The 13,432-nt window shown below is 41.7% G+C and overlaps 1 protein-coding gene across 7 annotated transcripts in view; it reads right to left on the bottom strand.

Moving 5' to 3' along the window:
* Positions 1-13,119, bottom strand: part of LOC109042734 (protein phosphatase 1 regulatory subunit 12B) — a 65,852-nt gene extending 52,733 nt beyond the window's left edge. For 5 of the 7 annotated variants that reach the window (XM_019059651.2, XM_072296868.1, XM_019059652.2 and 2 more), the window contains exon 1: positions 12,771-13,118. In XM_019059651.2, the coding sequence (XP_018915196.2) occupies positions 12,771-13,019 (249 nt within the window). In that variant the 5' untranslated portion in view covers positions 13,020-13,118. Of the gene's footprint in view, positions 1-12,770 lie in introns of all 7 variants that reach the window. The other 2 variants (XM_072296870.1, XM_072296869.1) reach the window with 2 other exon arrangements.
* Positions 13,120-13,432: the final 313 nt, after the last annotated feature.

The following is a 13,432-nucleotide window of genomic DNA, read 5'->3' as shown; positions in this document are numbered from 1 at the left end:
CTGGTTCTTTTTTGCTAAATGCGATCCACTTATAAGTACATCAAAATCAGAAAGGACAGAAAATGTAAACCTACATCAAAAAGTCCAAAATCGATCCATCCTTGTCCGAAATACTGACCCCTAAAGGTGGAGAGAAAATAAAAAATCAACCTCTCCCTATCCAAAATACTGACCCTTTAGTGGGGGTGGGGGGCGGGGCTCTCCCCTTCACAAAATACCACGTCGCTAAATTGGCGCAGTCTTGGAAAAAAGATAATGGGTGCCCTAAAATCAGAATTTGCCGGTCTTGAAGCCCCTTCAGGCTTCGATCCAAAAAGGCCAACCAAAAGCCTCCAGCTTTTAGAGCTTTTTGGAGGAGGCTTGGCCAATCAACACAACATAGCTCAACACAACTTACTGGTTTGACATATCCCAACGATTTTTTTCAGTGTGGGACATAAGCACAAGGAGACACTCAACTTGTAATTTGTGAATTCAAAAAGCTCAGGGTCCCTTTAAGAGTCCGCGATCAGTAAAACGTCAAGGGACCATGCAGAAATTCTGGGGACTTTCAACTTCGGATTCCTTGCGTTTTCTCATCAAGAATTTCAAACAGTCTTATTTCCAAGCTCCTACATAAGTTCAGCGACCTAACACTTTGTGGAGGGAGACTTTACCCCCCCCCCCCCCCCCACTTAAGGGGTCCGTATCTCAGATGAAGATGTAAGTAGTGAAAACTAAAAATGTTTTTATCATAGGTAAGAGTTGGTTTCAGCCATTTTCATTAAGCGAATCGGGTTCTACGTGAAATTGTGATCGAGAAGCTAGCATCAGAATGCTTAAATTCGCACCTCGGCTAGTGGTTCATTGTCCTTTGACGGATGGATTTTAGACTTCTTTTTTTTAACGATTGTTCAACCTGATTTTCATGCGATTTTACCATTAAGAATCCCACTCAGTTGGAGACATCTCAACTGTTCAACAAACCCATGGATGTGCGCTGCCGCCCGGGCGCTGCGAAGAGTCATTCGAAGCAAGGGACATTCTCGGCGCGAAAAGGGACATAACTTGCCCGAAATTGGCATGTTAACGCGCCAAGCGTGAGACTAGAGCCACGGCTATGTTGGCGAGAGTGCGATATGAATGTATAATCTATTATCAGTGCTGCCAGGCGAGATAGCCGCAGAATTCGCCACCGGTCACTCGGCGGGAACTCGGCGAAACGGACCATCTGGCAACCCTGTTGATTACAATATCGGCCCGCGTCGCAGTCGCTTGCAGCGTTGTCACCCGGTCGGCCCGGTCGTTGGGTTCGCAGGGGGCCAAAGCAGAGATGCGAAATGAAATTTCACGGAATTGCGTATCGTGACATTTAAATCTGCTGAAAAAATTTCATGAAATTTCATTGTGTAAAGTTCATGAAATTTTGCATCTCTGCGCAAGCGCCGCGCCGGCCCGGCACCTATATATTTCCGGTTATTCAATGGGTCACTAAACCATGAAAAAAGTTTAACTTGCGAATACATTTTTCCGAAAGCGTCGAGCCCTCGCTTCAAACTAGGGGCTTCAAAGAGGCTCATTGATGGAACTGTTGACTGTTGCCTTTCAAAGATCGTCGGGCCGACGATCTTTGAAGGTAACCGATGTGTTTGAGATACATCACAGATCAGATCATGAAATTTTCAAGGATTTCCGTGCAGAAATGGCTGAGAAATAGAAGAATTGATGCCAGTTTGAGAGCCCCAGTTTGTAAGTGAGCTGGACGCTAAAGAGAAATGGTGCGTAGAACACGATGCACACATAAAAAACGCAAAAAGGTGACATAGAACCCAATAAATACGCAGTTCAAAAAGCGCGACTTTTCCGCTTTAAAACGCCCCGGTTGCGCTCCGAACTGAATGATGTCATCCGGCATCGGTCAGAAGCGAGCACGGCTTCGACAACTTCTGTGAAGTGTTTTTCTACTCCTCGTGTATGAAAACAATGGGATATCGAAAATGTTTAAGAATTCTAAAATGTTTTAATAATTTTTTGAGTCTTTTGTCACTTCTTACTTCTCAAAACCAGCTTTCTTTACTGTAAAACTGTTCCGAATCGGGCGCCTTAAAATCGTGTGATCCGGTTTTTTTAAAGTTCATTTGAACTATATTTTCCTATTACCTCCTTCCTTACCTTCCGTCTTCCTACTATTTGCCTACCTTCTCTTTCCTTCCTACCTTCATCCCTACTGTTACCATCCTTCTGGTCGAGGGTGGAACGGGGGAGGGGGGGAAGGGGGGTCCCGGATAGATACACTCCTCTCCATTTTGCCTTCACTAAAAGTTGAAGGCGGGCTGACATGACGTTAAAGTCACCTCTTCCTATGCAGTAAAAAAATATGTTTAGCGTAGTCAAGGTGAGCGTGACATTCACGGTGATACCACTATTCGACCACGTGAGATGTCGTGTTGCCTACACTGAAAATTGTAGGCGAACTGCCGATGCGTTCGAATTATATTTCCGTGTTCGGGAAGAGTATATTTTTTGAAGCGTGACGTTGAGGGTGATACCATTATTCGATCACGTGGGAGCCCATGTTGCCTGTGAAAGTTGAAGTCGAACTGACATACCTAGCGTTAATGCCGTATCTTCATGTCCATTAAAACGCTGTTTTTCGTGTGCATTTCGAGTAGACGTGCCATTTCACGGTGGTAGCACCATTTGACGACGGTGGAGCTCTTGTTGCCTACACCAAAAATTGTAGGCGAACTGCCAGAGCATTAAAATCACCTCTCCAATCATCTCACTTCCTATCTCTGTGTGCAGGGTGTCTATTAAAACAGGCTGGCCAAAAATCAGTGCTTTTACGGTACTTTTTCAGTACATTCCCAAGAAATGCAATACCTCCTCAACAGAAAAATTCAGTATTTTCGCAGTACCTCCATTTGACGAAACCCGAGACATTTCGAAAATTTGAAATTCTCGCTCGAATTGCGACAAAAATGACGTGGCCACAAAATTTCATTGGTGACTTGGAGATTAACTGACTGTACGGGTGCGATCTTGCGGGCAAATACTACTCTAAGAATCAACGTTCAGGGGATTTCATAGTTTTTAGACTTTATTAAAAAAACGTACGGTATGAACTGAAGGAAACAATTCCAGACCTCCTTGCGGAATTGCCGCACTTTTTCACTGCTTCAGACCGCATTTAAAAAACAAATACTACCCATTTCCGTACTTTTTGGCAATTCCAAACAAGTAGACACCCTAAATTTAAACGGTTTCTCTGAAATTTCACTTTCTATCTCTATGGCTTTATTAAACGGACACGCATGGTATGAAGGAAAAAATTCCGGACCTTCTTGCGAAATTGCCGCACTTTTTCAGTACTTTCCGGAAAAATCCGTACTATTTCCATACTTTCCGGAATTTCCAAAATAGTAGACACCCTTATTATATTAAAACGGCCTCTCTGAAATTTCACTTTCTATCTCATGGCTTTATTAAAAAATGATGAAATTTCAAATTTTTTTTTTTTTTTCTTGGAGGATGACAATACTTCCTCTCTACCCTAGGGGAGCGAGAAAGTAAAAACATGCATGGTATGAAGGGAAAAATTCGTGACCTTCTTGCGGAATTGCCGCACTTTTTCAGTGCTTCCGGACCGCCTTTAAAAAACCAGTACTATTTCCATACTTTCCGGTAATTCTGAACTAGTAGACACCCTGAATTCAAAAAGTCTCTCTGAGATTTCACTTTCTATCTCTGTGTGACACCCTGTACATCTCGCAAGATGACCGCACGACGCGGCGCAGGGGCAAGAAAATCGCAGGCGGAGTTAAAAAGCCTCCATTCGATGGTCCGACCGATGCACAAGTCACTCATACAAAAATAGCTCCTGAATTTCGCGATATTTATATTCTGCGTTCGACAGATTGCCTGGCCCGCGTACTATGAATTGAAAGATAGGGCGGTGCGGACAAGGAGTTACAATGTACCTAGCTGTCAGCCCTCTCAGCATGATGTATTTAAATATGATTTGAACAATTCAAACGAAAAAAGCGTTCAAATAGGTTCGACGTGAAATCAATTTATTATTTCCTTAGAAACAAATTTTAAGAGACGTGCTGCTGTAATCGGTGGCGTAGAACTGTATTTTAGCATTCATACACTGATTGTCAGTTTAAAATCAAGTTGAGCTTGGTAACAAGCTCGGTGAACTTGCGTCCCTCGACAATCATGTTTAGTTTGAAGTGCGACGCTTTCCAATACCGCCTCAGTTAGTTTTCACATCAAGCTTTCTTTGGACTCCCTTTTTTTAGGGTTGCCACAAAAATGAAATTCCCTGACATTTCCTTGATTTCCCTGATACATTTTGGTGAAATTCCCTGACAATTGAAGATGTGACGGATGCTTAAGAAGTCATAATCGAAAATAGTTATCAGGCAAAATTTCTTGTTCAAAATCTCACACCCGTTCTAGAAAGCAAATGAAGGTGATTTGACAAATTTTCCCTGACATTTTCGTCATTTTCCTTAACTTTTAACCATTTCCGGTTTTTCCTGACTATGGAAACCCTGACTTTTATTAAAGAAAATGCGATTACTCTTCACTCGATGTTTAAAATTTTAAAAAATTGCCAAGTAAAATTTTGAAGAGCAAATCATGTAAAGCATCATGCTTTAAATCAAATCTAGTCATAACCGTGGTTTCACGGACGAAGGAACGTAACTCCATTCCAAAGTTGCCAAATTAACTCAAAAAATTTAATTTATTACACAAGTAAACATGCACAATTTTTGTGTGAAATTTATCTGATTTTCAGATTAGATCAGAAGAAAAATCAGAGAAATTTTCAGGTGGAATGCCCAAGATCCTCCTGGTAAAAATGCAATTTGCGAGGGGAAAACTGGCAACATTGAAATTAATGTTATTACGTTCTTTCGTCAGGGAAACGTCAATATGTCGTCACCTTCCAGCCAAAGTATCACAAGCGCCATGCGACGTGAAAAAGTTTCCATCGCTATTTTATTTTTTTACAGAGAAATTGTAGGTCGTAGTTCACTGGAAAAAGAACACATTGGATCTAGAGCTCAGACTCTTGAAAACATTGACAAGAAAAAATACTCTTGATTCAATCAGATTTAAGCTTAAATCAAAAGGAAATCCGCTCAAATTAAGAGGTTTGGTTCTTGATTTAAGCAAAAATTCGATTGAATCAAGAGTATTTTTTCTTGTCGATATTTTTAAGAGTCTGGACTCTAAATCCAATGTATTTTTTTTTCCAGTGTTGTCCGAGAATTTCACTAATTTTTTTTTGTGCTGCCCATTAAATTCAGTGAAATTTTCGAACAGATTCAACCAATAATTTCTATGTAAAAAATAAAATGGCGGCGAAAATTTTTAAACGTCGCATGGCACTCCTAATACTTTGGCCGGAAGGTAACGATGTGACCCACCGAGTGGGGTCACATCCCATAATTTCATCGAATTTAATTTGCTGGTCGAAACTGTTTCGGCTTTTTGAGAGGACACCTTGGGCGATAATTGGAGCGCGCAATGGCTGAGCTAAAATCGGACTTTAAGTTCAAAGTCTGCCGTGCAAGAGCAGACGCTGGAGGTCGATGGTTTTTGTGCCAACATCCCAACAAAGCCCCGTCCTTTACGCCGACGGTGGGCGCTGGGCAGTTAAATACTTCAACCGTGGTAGGATTTCGGTCTGTTAATGCTAACAGAAGCTGAATTAATTAAAAATAGAGCCACAGGTTTGTTGCCAAGCAGTCTGTTAAAGTTAAGCTTACAGTTAGACTGTTGGCGTCATTTCCATGCCGTCTGACAGTAACGGATGATTCTGAAACGTCACTAACCTGCCTCAATCCTCTTATAAACTACCGCGTCACGAAAAAAAATGCCGGAAAAGCCATTCCAGCCTCGTTTTTCATGGCGTTCAATGATGGTGTCGTCGCCAATTTTAGTATGACGTCAATGGGTCTGTCGCGGTGTTTGATTTATTTTTTATGTTATTTTCGTTTTAAATCATTTTTTGGGATGTGTAACAATGAGACTGCCTTAATTTTTCGGTTTTTAAATGCATCACCTTAGCCCGGTATATGATTAAATAAATAAATTTAAAACTTTTTGTCGTTATTTTAACTATACTAATTACACACAAATTGCGCACTTCCAGTCGATTCCTGAATTTTGCAACAGCCTTATTACCGTTATTTAAAGTCCCTCTACCGTGTTGTGGAAGAGAACAGTGAGTGAATTTCAGTATAGGCCACGGTTAGCACATTCTCTTGTGTGTATCGAGGCTCGTAACAGACTTCACTCCTAACAGCCGGCTGATTGTTGAAATCGATAGACATAGCGATAGACAAAGAAGACAAAAAGGATATAAATGGATCCTACTGGTGGAAGCGGGTGGTTGCAATGGATAAAGGACGTAGGTAATAGACTAACTAACGGCAACCCACGAGAGACCCGGTAGTTAGTCCCTCATTTAACGGTAAAATGTACCCCTTTAGCTTATAGAACCACCCATTTCAACCATAAGGATCGCCCCATACTCCCTACGTCTCCTTTGTCTATAGCTTTGTCCATCAACTTCAACAATCGGCCCGCTAATCTTTCCCGTAACACGGCAGCCCTGGTTATCCGACCTTTCGTGGTCTATAACTTTGAATTCATAGTAAATTTTGTCGGACAAAATAATCATGTACGGAATACCAACCCTAGTAGTACTAAAGCTATTTCTAAAGATCAAAACCGATCTTCCCCCGACGATGACAGGAATCCGTCAGTTCAATCTCCGCCCAAGAATGGGTCACACGGGTCAAGGTCGATGACCCGATTTTGTCCCACTGGCAAATCAGAGGGCTGGAAAACTGCTGAGGAAAAACGCCGAGCGAACATTCGAGAGTTGCCAAATTTCCTTTTGGAAATTATTACTTTTTGAGGAAAGTTTCGAATATTCGTCCTTGATATTTTCGGACGATTCAGATAAAATTACCTGCGAGCAAAATTCTCTAAAAAAGCAAAAGAAAATAATTTACAAAATTTTCCGGAAATTCGTGATTTGTCGAAGGAAATACGGCGGCGTCTGAAGGCTCATACGGCGTTTTTCTAGCATGGTAGAAAAGGCGTATGGGATGAGAAAGGCCGCATGGGGGGCCCACAGGTGCGAAGTTTCGGAAAAAACCCTCAGTCGCACTACAAGAGCATTTCAGACCTAGTCAAATGCGTCATCTCACAGTGGATAAGAGATGAACAATTTTGGGACCAACTGTTCGTCGAACAATGTGGGTTAGAGGTACAACATTTTTCGTTCCATCCATTCCTTCACTTGAATAATTCTTCACGAGTCCTGTCAACTTTGATCAACGTTCAGTGGTCAACCAAATAACTATGTTAAATGTCGTCAAATTTCCCCTCGCAAATTGCAATTGTACCAGGAGAATTTTGGGAATTTCTTTCCGATAATTTTCGTGATTTTCCCTCCGAAATCATGCAAAATTGTGTTTTCACTGGGAAAAAAAAAACACATTGGATCTAGAGTCCAGACTCTTGAAAACATTGACATGAGAAAATACTCTTGATTCAATCAGATTTTTGCTTAAATCAAAAGGAAATCCGCTCAAATTAAGAGGCTTGGTTCTTGATTTAAGCTAAAATCCGATTGAATCAAGAGTATTTTTTCTTGTCGATGTTTTTAAGAGTCCGGACTCTAGATCCAATGTGTTTTTTTCCAGTGTTGGACAAAAGTTGCACAGGTACATTTTCGAAAAATTTTAACTAATTTCGCAACCTTGGAATGGAGTAGCACTCCTTCGTGCGGAAAACGCCGAAATTTTTTAAAAACGCTTCAAAAAGGCAACAGTTCCTGAACGACAACCGATTTTTCCGATATTTTTCTGATAACATGGAATTTCCGATATTTTTCGGTTTTCTCGAGGTAGACACCCTGGGGATTTTTTATACCTCGAGACTGAATTGACAGGCCGTTTTCGGCGGCGGGGTGGGGTGGGGCGGGGCGATCGGGTTCGCGGTTGTAAACAATGGGGGGGACCCATGGGGCATGAGGGGGGCAAAAGGGTGGTGCGGCTAAATTTAACGCTCCTCTGTCGCCGCTCCGCGCTCCGCTCCGGGACGGACCGCCACTCGCAAACGCGAAACGGGATCGGGAATCGGGAATAGGGAATAGGTTTATTTTCAGAGCTCCCGTGCTCCCGAAGCCCCGAAGCCAGACGGGGCTGGAGCGTTGCCGGATGCAGCCTCGGAAGATTCCAGATTTCGCTCGAGTTTCCAGCATTCGGTCTTCGAAACTCACCTTTAAGTTTCAGGAGCCGTGTGGCCCATCAAGCTAGAATTATAGGGGCCATTGAAGATTTTTAAGGGGCCAAATTGACTTTTGCAGGGTGTCTAGTATTTTTTAATTTTGAAAAATCCTGATATTTTCCTGATTTTTCCTGACATTTTATAAAAAATTCCTGATTTCTTCATTTCGGAATTTCCTGATATGTTCCCGATTTTTCTCCGGAAACAAAGACGGCGCGACGACTCCTGGCACGGTAGGCAAAAAGCAGTAAGACTTCTCCGCTGAGGAGATTGGCGTGAGAAAAATTCCTGATAAAATGTCCGATTTTTCCGATTTCCCTGATATTTTCCTGATCGGCCGAAATTCCTGATATTTCCCGGTTTTTCCTGATGCAAGGCACCCTGTTTTTGCCTAAATACCAAGGCGCATTCAGTGAAAAGTTAGACGCAATATGTTTTAGTTACAGAACTAGTGGCTGTAATTTGTAATTTGCAAAAAATCATCCAGCGGAAAAAATTACTTAGGATTTTTCTTTTTTTTTTGGGGGGGGGGGGGGATTTTTAGGGGCCACGTTGGCGCAGAGCCTTCATTTTTTAAGCGCCATGGCCGATTTCTTAGGCGCATTTGGCGCCTGTGAGTTTCGAACACTGGGCTCGATTCTTGAATCCTTGTCAAATCTGCCATGCTACGTAGAAACGCCACATAGACCTTCAGTCGTTGCCAAATTGCCGTTGGTAAATCACGAATTTTTGGGAAAATTTGTAAATATTTTTCTTCCAATTTTTCAGGTAATTTTGTTCGCAATTTTACCCAAAGTTCTTGAAAATCTCTCGGAAAAATATTCATAACTTTCCTTAAAAATACTTAAACAATTTATCCAAGGAAATTTGACAACTCTCGAATGTTCATACGGCGTTTTTTCTTAGCACGCAGAAATGACCTCTATCGATAAATCTCTATCTTAGCATTGATGAATATCGATCAAGGTCGTGATTCCATGATCAAGGCGCTCGATTCAGAGGGTGTCTATAGCTCTGGCTACAGTGCCGACTCGTCGGTAATTTTGAGGTTAGATGATGGGGCTCTTTGGGCCTGCAAGGGCAGCCCTATCTATGATTTCAAATTATCCGGAGTGATTTATTATCACAACAGGGGTGCGGATGCTTCCAAGCTTCCGCATTCAGGGTGTTAAGCAATTTTTAAAAATAAACTTTCCAGAATTTTTGGGAATTCCCTGACATGCCGAATTTTGCGAATTCCCTGACATGCCGAATTTTTGCGAATTCCCTGATTCCCCAGACACAAAAAAAATTCCCTGACATTTCCCGGTTTCCAAGGTCACTAGACAGGTAGACACCCTTGAAGCACCCACATTTTCACTTGTTTTCCATTCGTTGACTTCCGATTTTAGACCCTTCAGAATTTTCCCCCCTTCCACATTTTTTGAGGGCTTTTCCGCATTTTCACGCGCCCGCACGCGGGCTTCCCACATTTTTCTCGTCGGTTTTCCAGAAAATCTCCCACCGATTAAAAAAAGTTGACCTATTTTCTTCTGATTTCCATTCGTTGACTTCCGACTTAAGACCCTTTAGAATTTTCCCGGCTTCCACATTTTTGGGGGCTTTTCCGCATTTTCACGCGCCCGCACGCGGGCTTTCCACATTTTCCTCACCGGTTTTCCACAAAATCCCCCACCAATTAAAGAAAGTTGACTTTTTTTCTTCAATTTTCCGTTTGTCGACTTTCGACTTTTGATCCTTCTGAATTTTCCCGGCTTCCACATTTTTACGCGCCCGCTTGGGCACGTGATCGAGCATTTTCTGCACCCCTAAATTACAATTGTTACGACCTGTCGTTGAGCTTTTGGGGGATATATTATGATCAGGAGAGGAAACATCTAAAAATAAAGATACTACGATTTTGAAATCGTTCACCCTCCGTCCTGGCCTCTCGTACCTCGACAGCCCTGTCCGAAATGGTTGCATTACTCGCAATTTCTCGATTACGATACAGGGTGATCCAGACCAACCGCACCAGTGGGCCGATTATTGAAATTAATAGACTAAGTTATAGAAAAATGAGACAAAAGGGATATGGAGGGATCCTATTGGTGGAAGCGATTTGTCGCAATGGACAAAGGAGGTAGATAATAGACTAACTATTGGCAACCCACCAGAGACCCTGTAGTTAGTTCATCATTTTCTCACTTAGTATATATGGACCTTGCATTTTAACCAATAGGATCGCTCCACACTCCCTATGTCTTCTTTGTCTATCACTTTCAACAATCAGCCCGCAGGCCACTTTCTTGGTTACATTAGGTGGGACAGAGTTCAAGTTATGGACCACAGGAAATCAGAAATTTTAGAAAATTTTCACCTACATCAACACCTAAATGGCAAGAGTAGATCAGTTGCACTGGTCACAGAATTGTGTTTTGAAAATTGTTTCTTGTAAATTAGCTTAAAATAATAAGATCTGTCCAAACAGCAACTTTCTGCGTTCAATATTGGCCGAGATATCGCCCTTTGAAACCTAGGGTTTTTGACATAATCAACCGTGGTAATGACACACTTGGTTTCTTTCACCTTGCTTTCATCAGTCGGTATGATGGAAGAAACCAAGTGTGTCTCTACTGCGGTGGATGACGTCAAAAACTCGACTTTTCAAAGGGAGATAACTAGGTTAATATTGAACGTAGAGAGTTGCTGCTTGAACTTCTAATAATTTTTGCTAATCCACAACAATCAAGCATCAAAACATGAATCTGTGACCAGCACAACTGACCCAATGAGCCATCAGCTTCCGAGATACTAACTCCTAAAGGTAGGGGCAGAAACTCCCTTGTTCAAGACCATCAAACTCCGGTCACCTGGCCAAGAATCAAACCTGGGACCTCCCTGGCATAGAGCCAGCGCTGCTACAACCAGTGCATCATAGGAGGTCAACAAACGACCCAGGGAAATAAAGTGTGTTAAAGTCGAGGATAGAACATTGCCAAGATAATCGAACAGTCCTTGCAACGAAGAGAGCAGTTTTCGAGAAAATGACATACTTGAGCCAGCTATCAGGAAATTATATGACCTCAAACTGACAATGAAAAATCTTTAAGTAGTATTGTTAGAATGTTACTGAATTGGGAGAATATTCTAAAGCCGCAAATAGAATAAGAGGATAATGTAATCTGATAAATAAGCGGTAAACATTGACTACGATAGAGTTGCAATTTATTGGAACGCCAATAAAGGCAATCCATGAAAGGCCCATTTTCAGCCCTTTGTCCGCCGAAAATGCAAACCAAGTGAGAACCAAATGGCATTTTTTAACACAGAGATTAAGGAGAGAATCGCTGTCTGCAAATGGCTTTCAGGATTTGTTGATTTAATTCAAGAATTATTTTTGCAAATTTTGCAAATTATGTCGACCAAAGTCGTAACAAATTAAAAATTGTGAGAAACTCCCGGTATTTACGAAATAAACTGTATACCTGCATTTTCTGTGCAAAGCCCGGAGCTGGGACCCCATGCATACAGCATCGCAAGTCTCTACGGACTAGTCTCAGCAGTACAGGGCAAAACAGTCTCAAAAAGTGACTTCATCGGCGCTCCAGTACATTGCGACTCTATTACACTCTATGACGGTAAACAAGAGACTAGTCTGAGGACTGTCTTTTTTTATCACTGCCATAGTAGGACATAGTTGGACGTAAAAATTTGAAAAAATCTTGATTCTGATCTCCAGAAAGTCACCGGGCATTCTACTGAAAAGTGTGGAATGTCCTCCTGAGGTGTTCAGGTTTTCGGGGAGTGCTTACATAAAATCCTAACCTCAAATTATTCAAACCCCTTGAAGTATAAATTCAACTTCAGGACACTCCCCAATCTGAATCTCAATTCTAATTGTAACACTGTCAATCTGCTGAAGACTGCGAGTAACCCAGCCCATATCCAACCCTGCTCTGGATTAGACCAAAATTCTCTAGGTCCGACTCCATTAATTTATGCATCAAGGTTGAGGAAGCTTATCAGGCAGAATCTCTGTTAACACTCATGAATCAATCAGAGAAAGCAGACATGCTCACAATCTGATGTACAAATATCCCAAACAAGACAGGGCATCAGAAAAATACCATTACTGTTTGGGCTAAAACTAGAGCCCTGATCTTGATAGCTTGTGCAACCCTCAACAAGTATAGAGATGTTGTGCAGTGCTATAAAGATTTGCGTGTCAAAGGTGGAAGACAACCTAAAAAGGATGATCTTTTATATTCCCTCTGAGTTCCAGAACTATGACGTGATAAGACAAAATGCGGTATGTGGTTGAAGCAAATTAGAATCAACAAATAGTGGCAATGATTACTTGCGCTGGGTGCGAAACCCAACTTTGCGGTGTGCAGTGAAGAGCGAAGAAAAACTTTCAGCCCTAATTAGCAACCAGGGCTTGTGGTCTTAGAAAAGCTTAGTATAAGGGTGTAATTTAAGTAATAATTAACCTGGTGCAAAGCGGACAGTCCGTCGACATTTGCGGTGTCAATGTCAGCGCCGAGTTTGAGTAACCGAAGCACTTCATCCTTGTCGCCTGCTGCACAAGCCGCGAGGAACACACACCCGAGGGAAAATTTTATTTTCTTTGACTTATTGACGGGGGAACTGGGTTCGCGATTTGTTTCTGAGTCGTCCCAGCGTTTAAGTTGTTCAGCCCTTTTAAAAAGGGCCGAACTTGAACGCGTCTCGATCGACATACTTCACAGATGGCCATACGAGATTACTAACGGTGGCTCCGAAGGCCTTTTTTTCCTATGATTTTGCTTCTTCCATCTCTCTCACACAACTGTGAGACTACAGCTGTTCGCACGCTTCTATGCAAGGATAAACATTTTAGAGAGACACACCTCATTGAGGTTAACCAAAATGGCTTCTCAAATTTAGTACTAAAATGAGTCACTAGAGCGCTGTAAGTTGACAATAAAATAACTATTCATCTAAAATCCTAAAATCCATCCACATTATTTATTGTGTGTTTCTCGAGATTAAAAATATTTGCTAATTTTCTTCGACACAATGCAAACTCATATAAAAATAAAAATATCTGTTCAAATGTTCGTTTTGGGTAACCCCTTATGACTATTTTTTTAATTGAGGAAAATTTAACTCT

This window comes from Bemisia tabaci, chromosome 2 (genome assembly GCF_918797505.1).
Source record: "Bemisia tabaci chromosome 2, PGI_BMITA_v3".
In the NCBI taxonomy this organism is placed as follows: Eukaryota; Metazoa; Arthropoda; class Insecta; order Hemiptera; family Aleyrodidae; genus Bemisia; species Bemisia tabaci.
The sequence above is the reverse complement of the archived record's forward strand: the minus strand, read 5'-3'. Positions and strand labels throughout refer to the sequence as shown.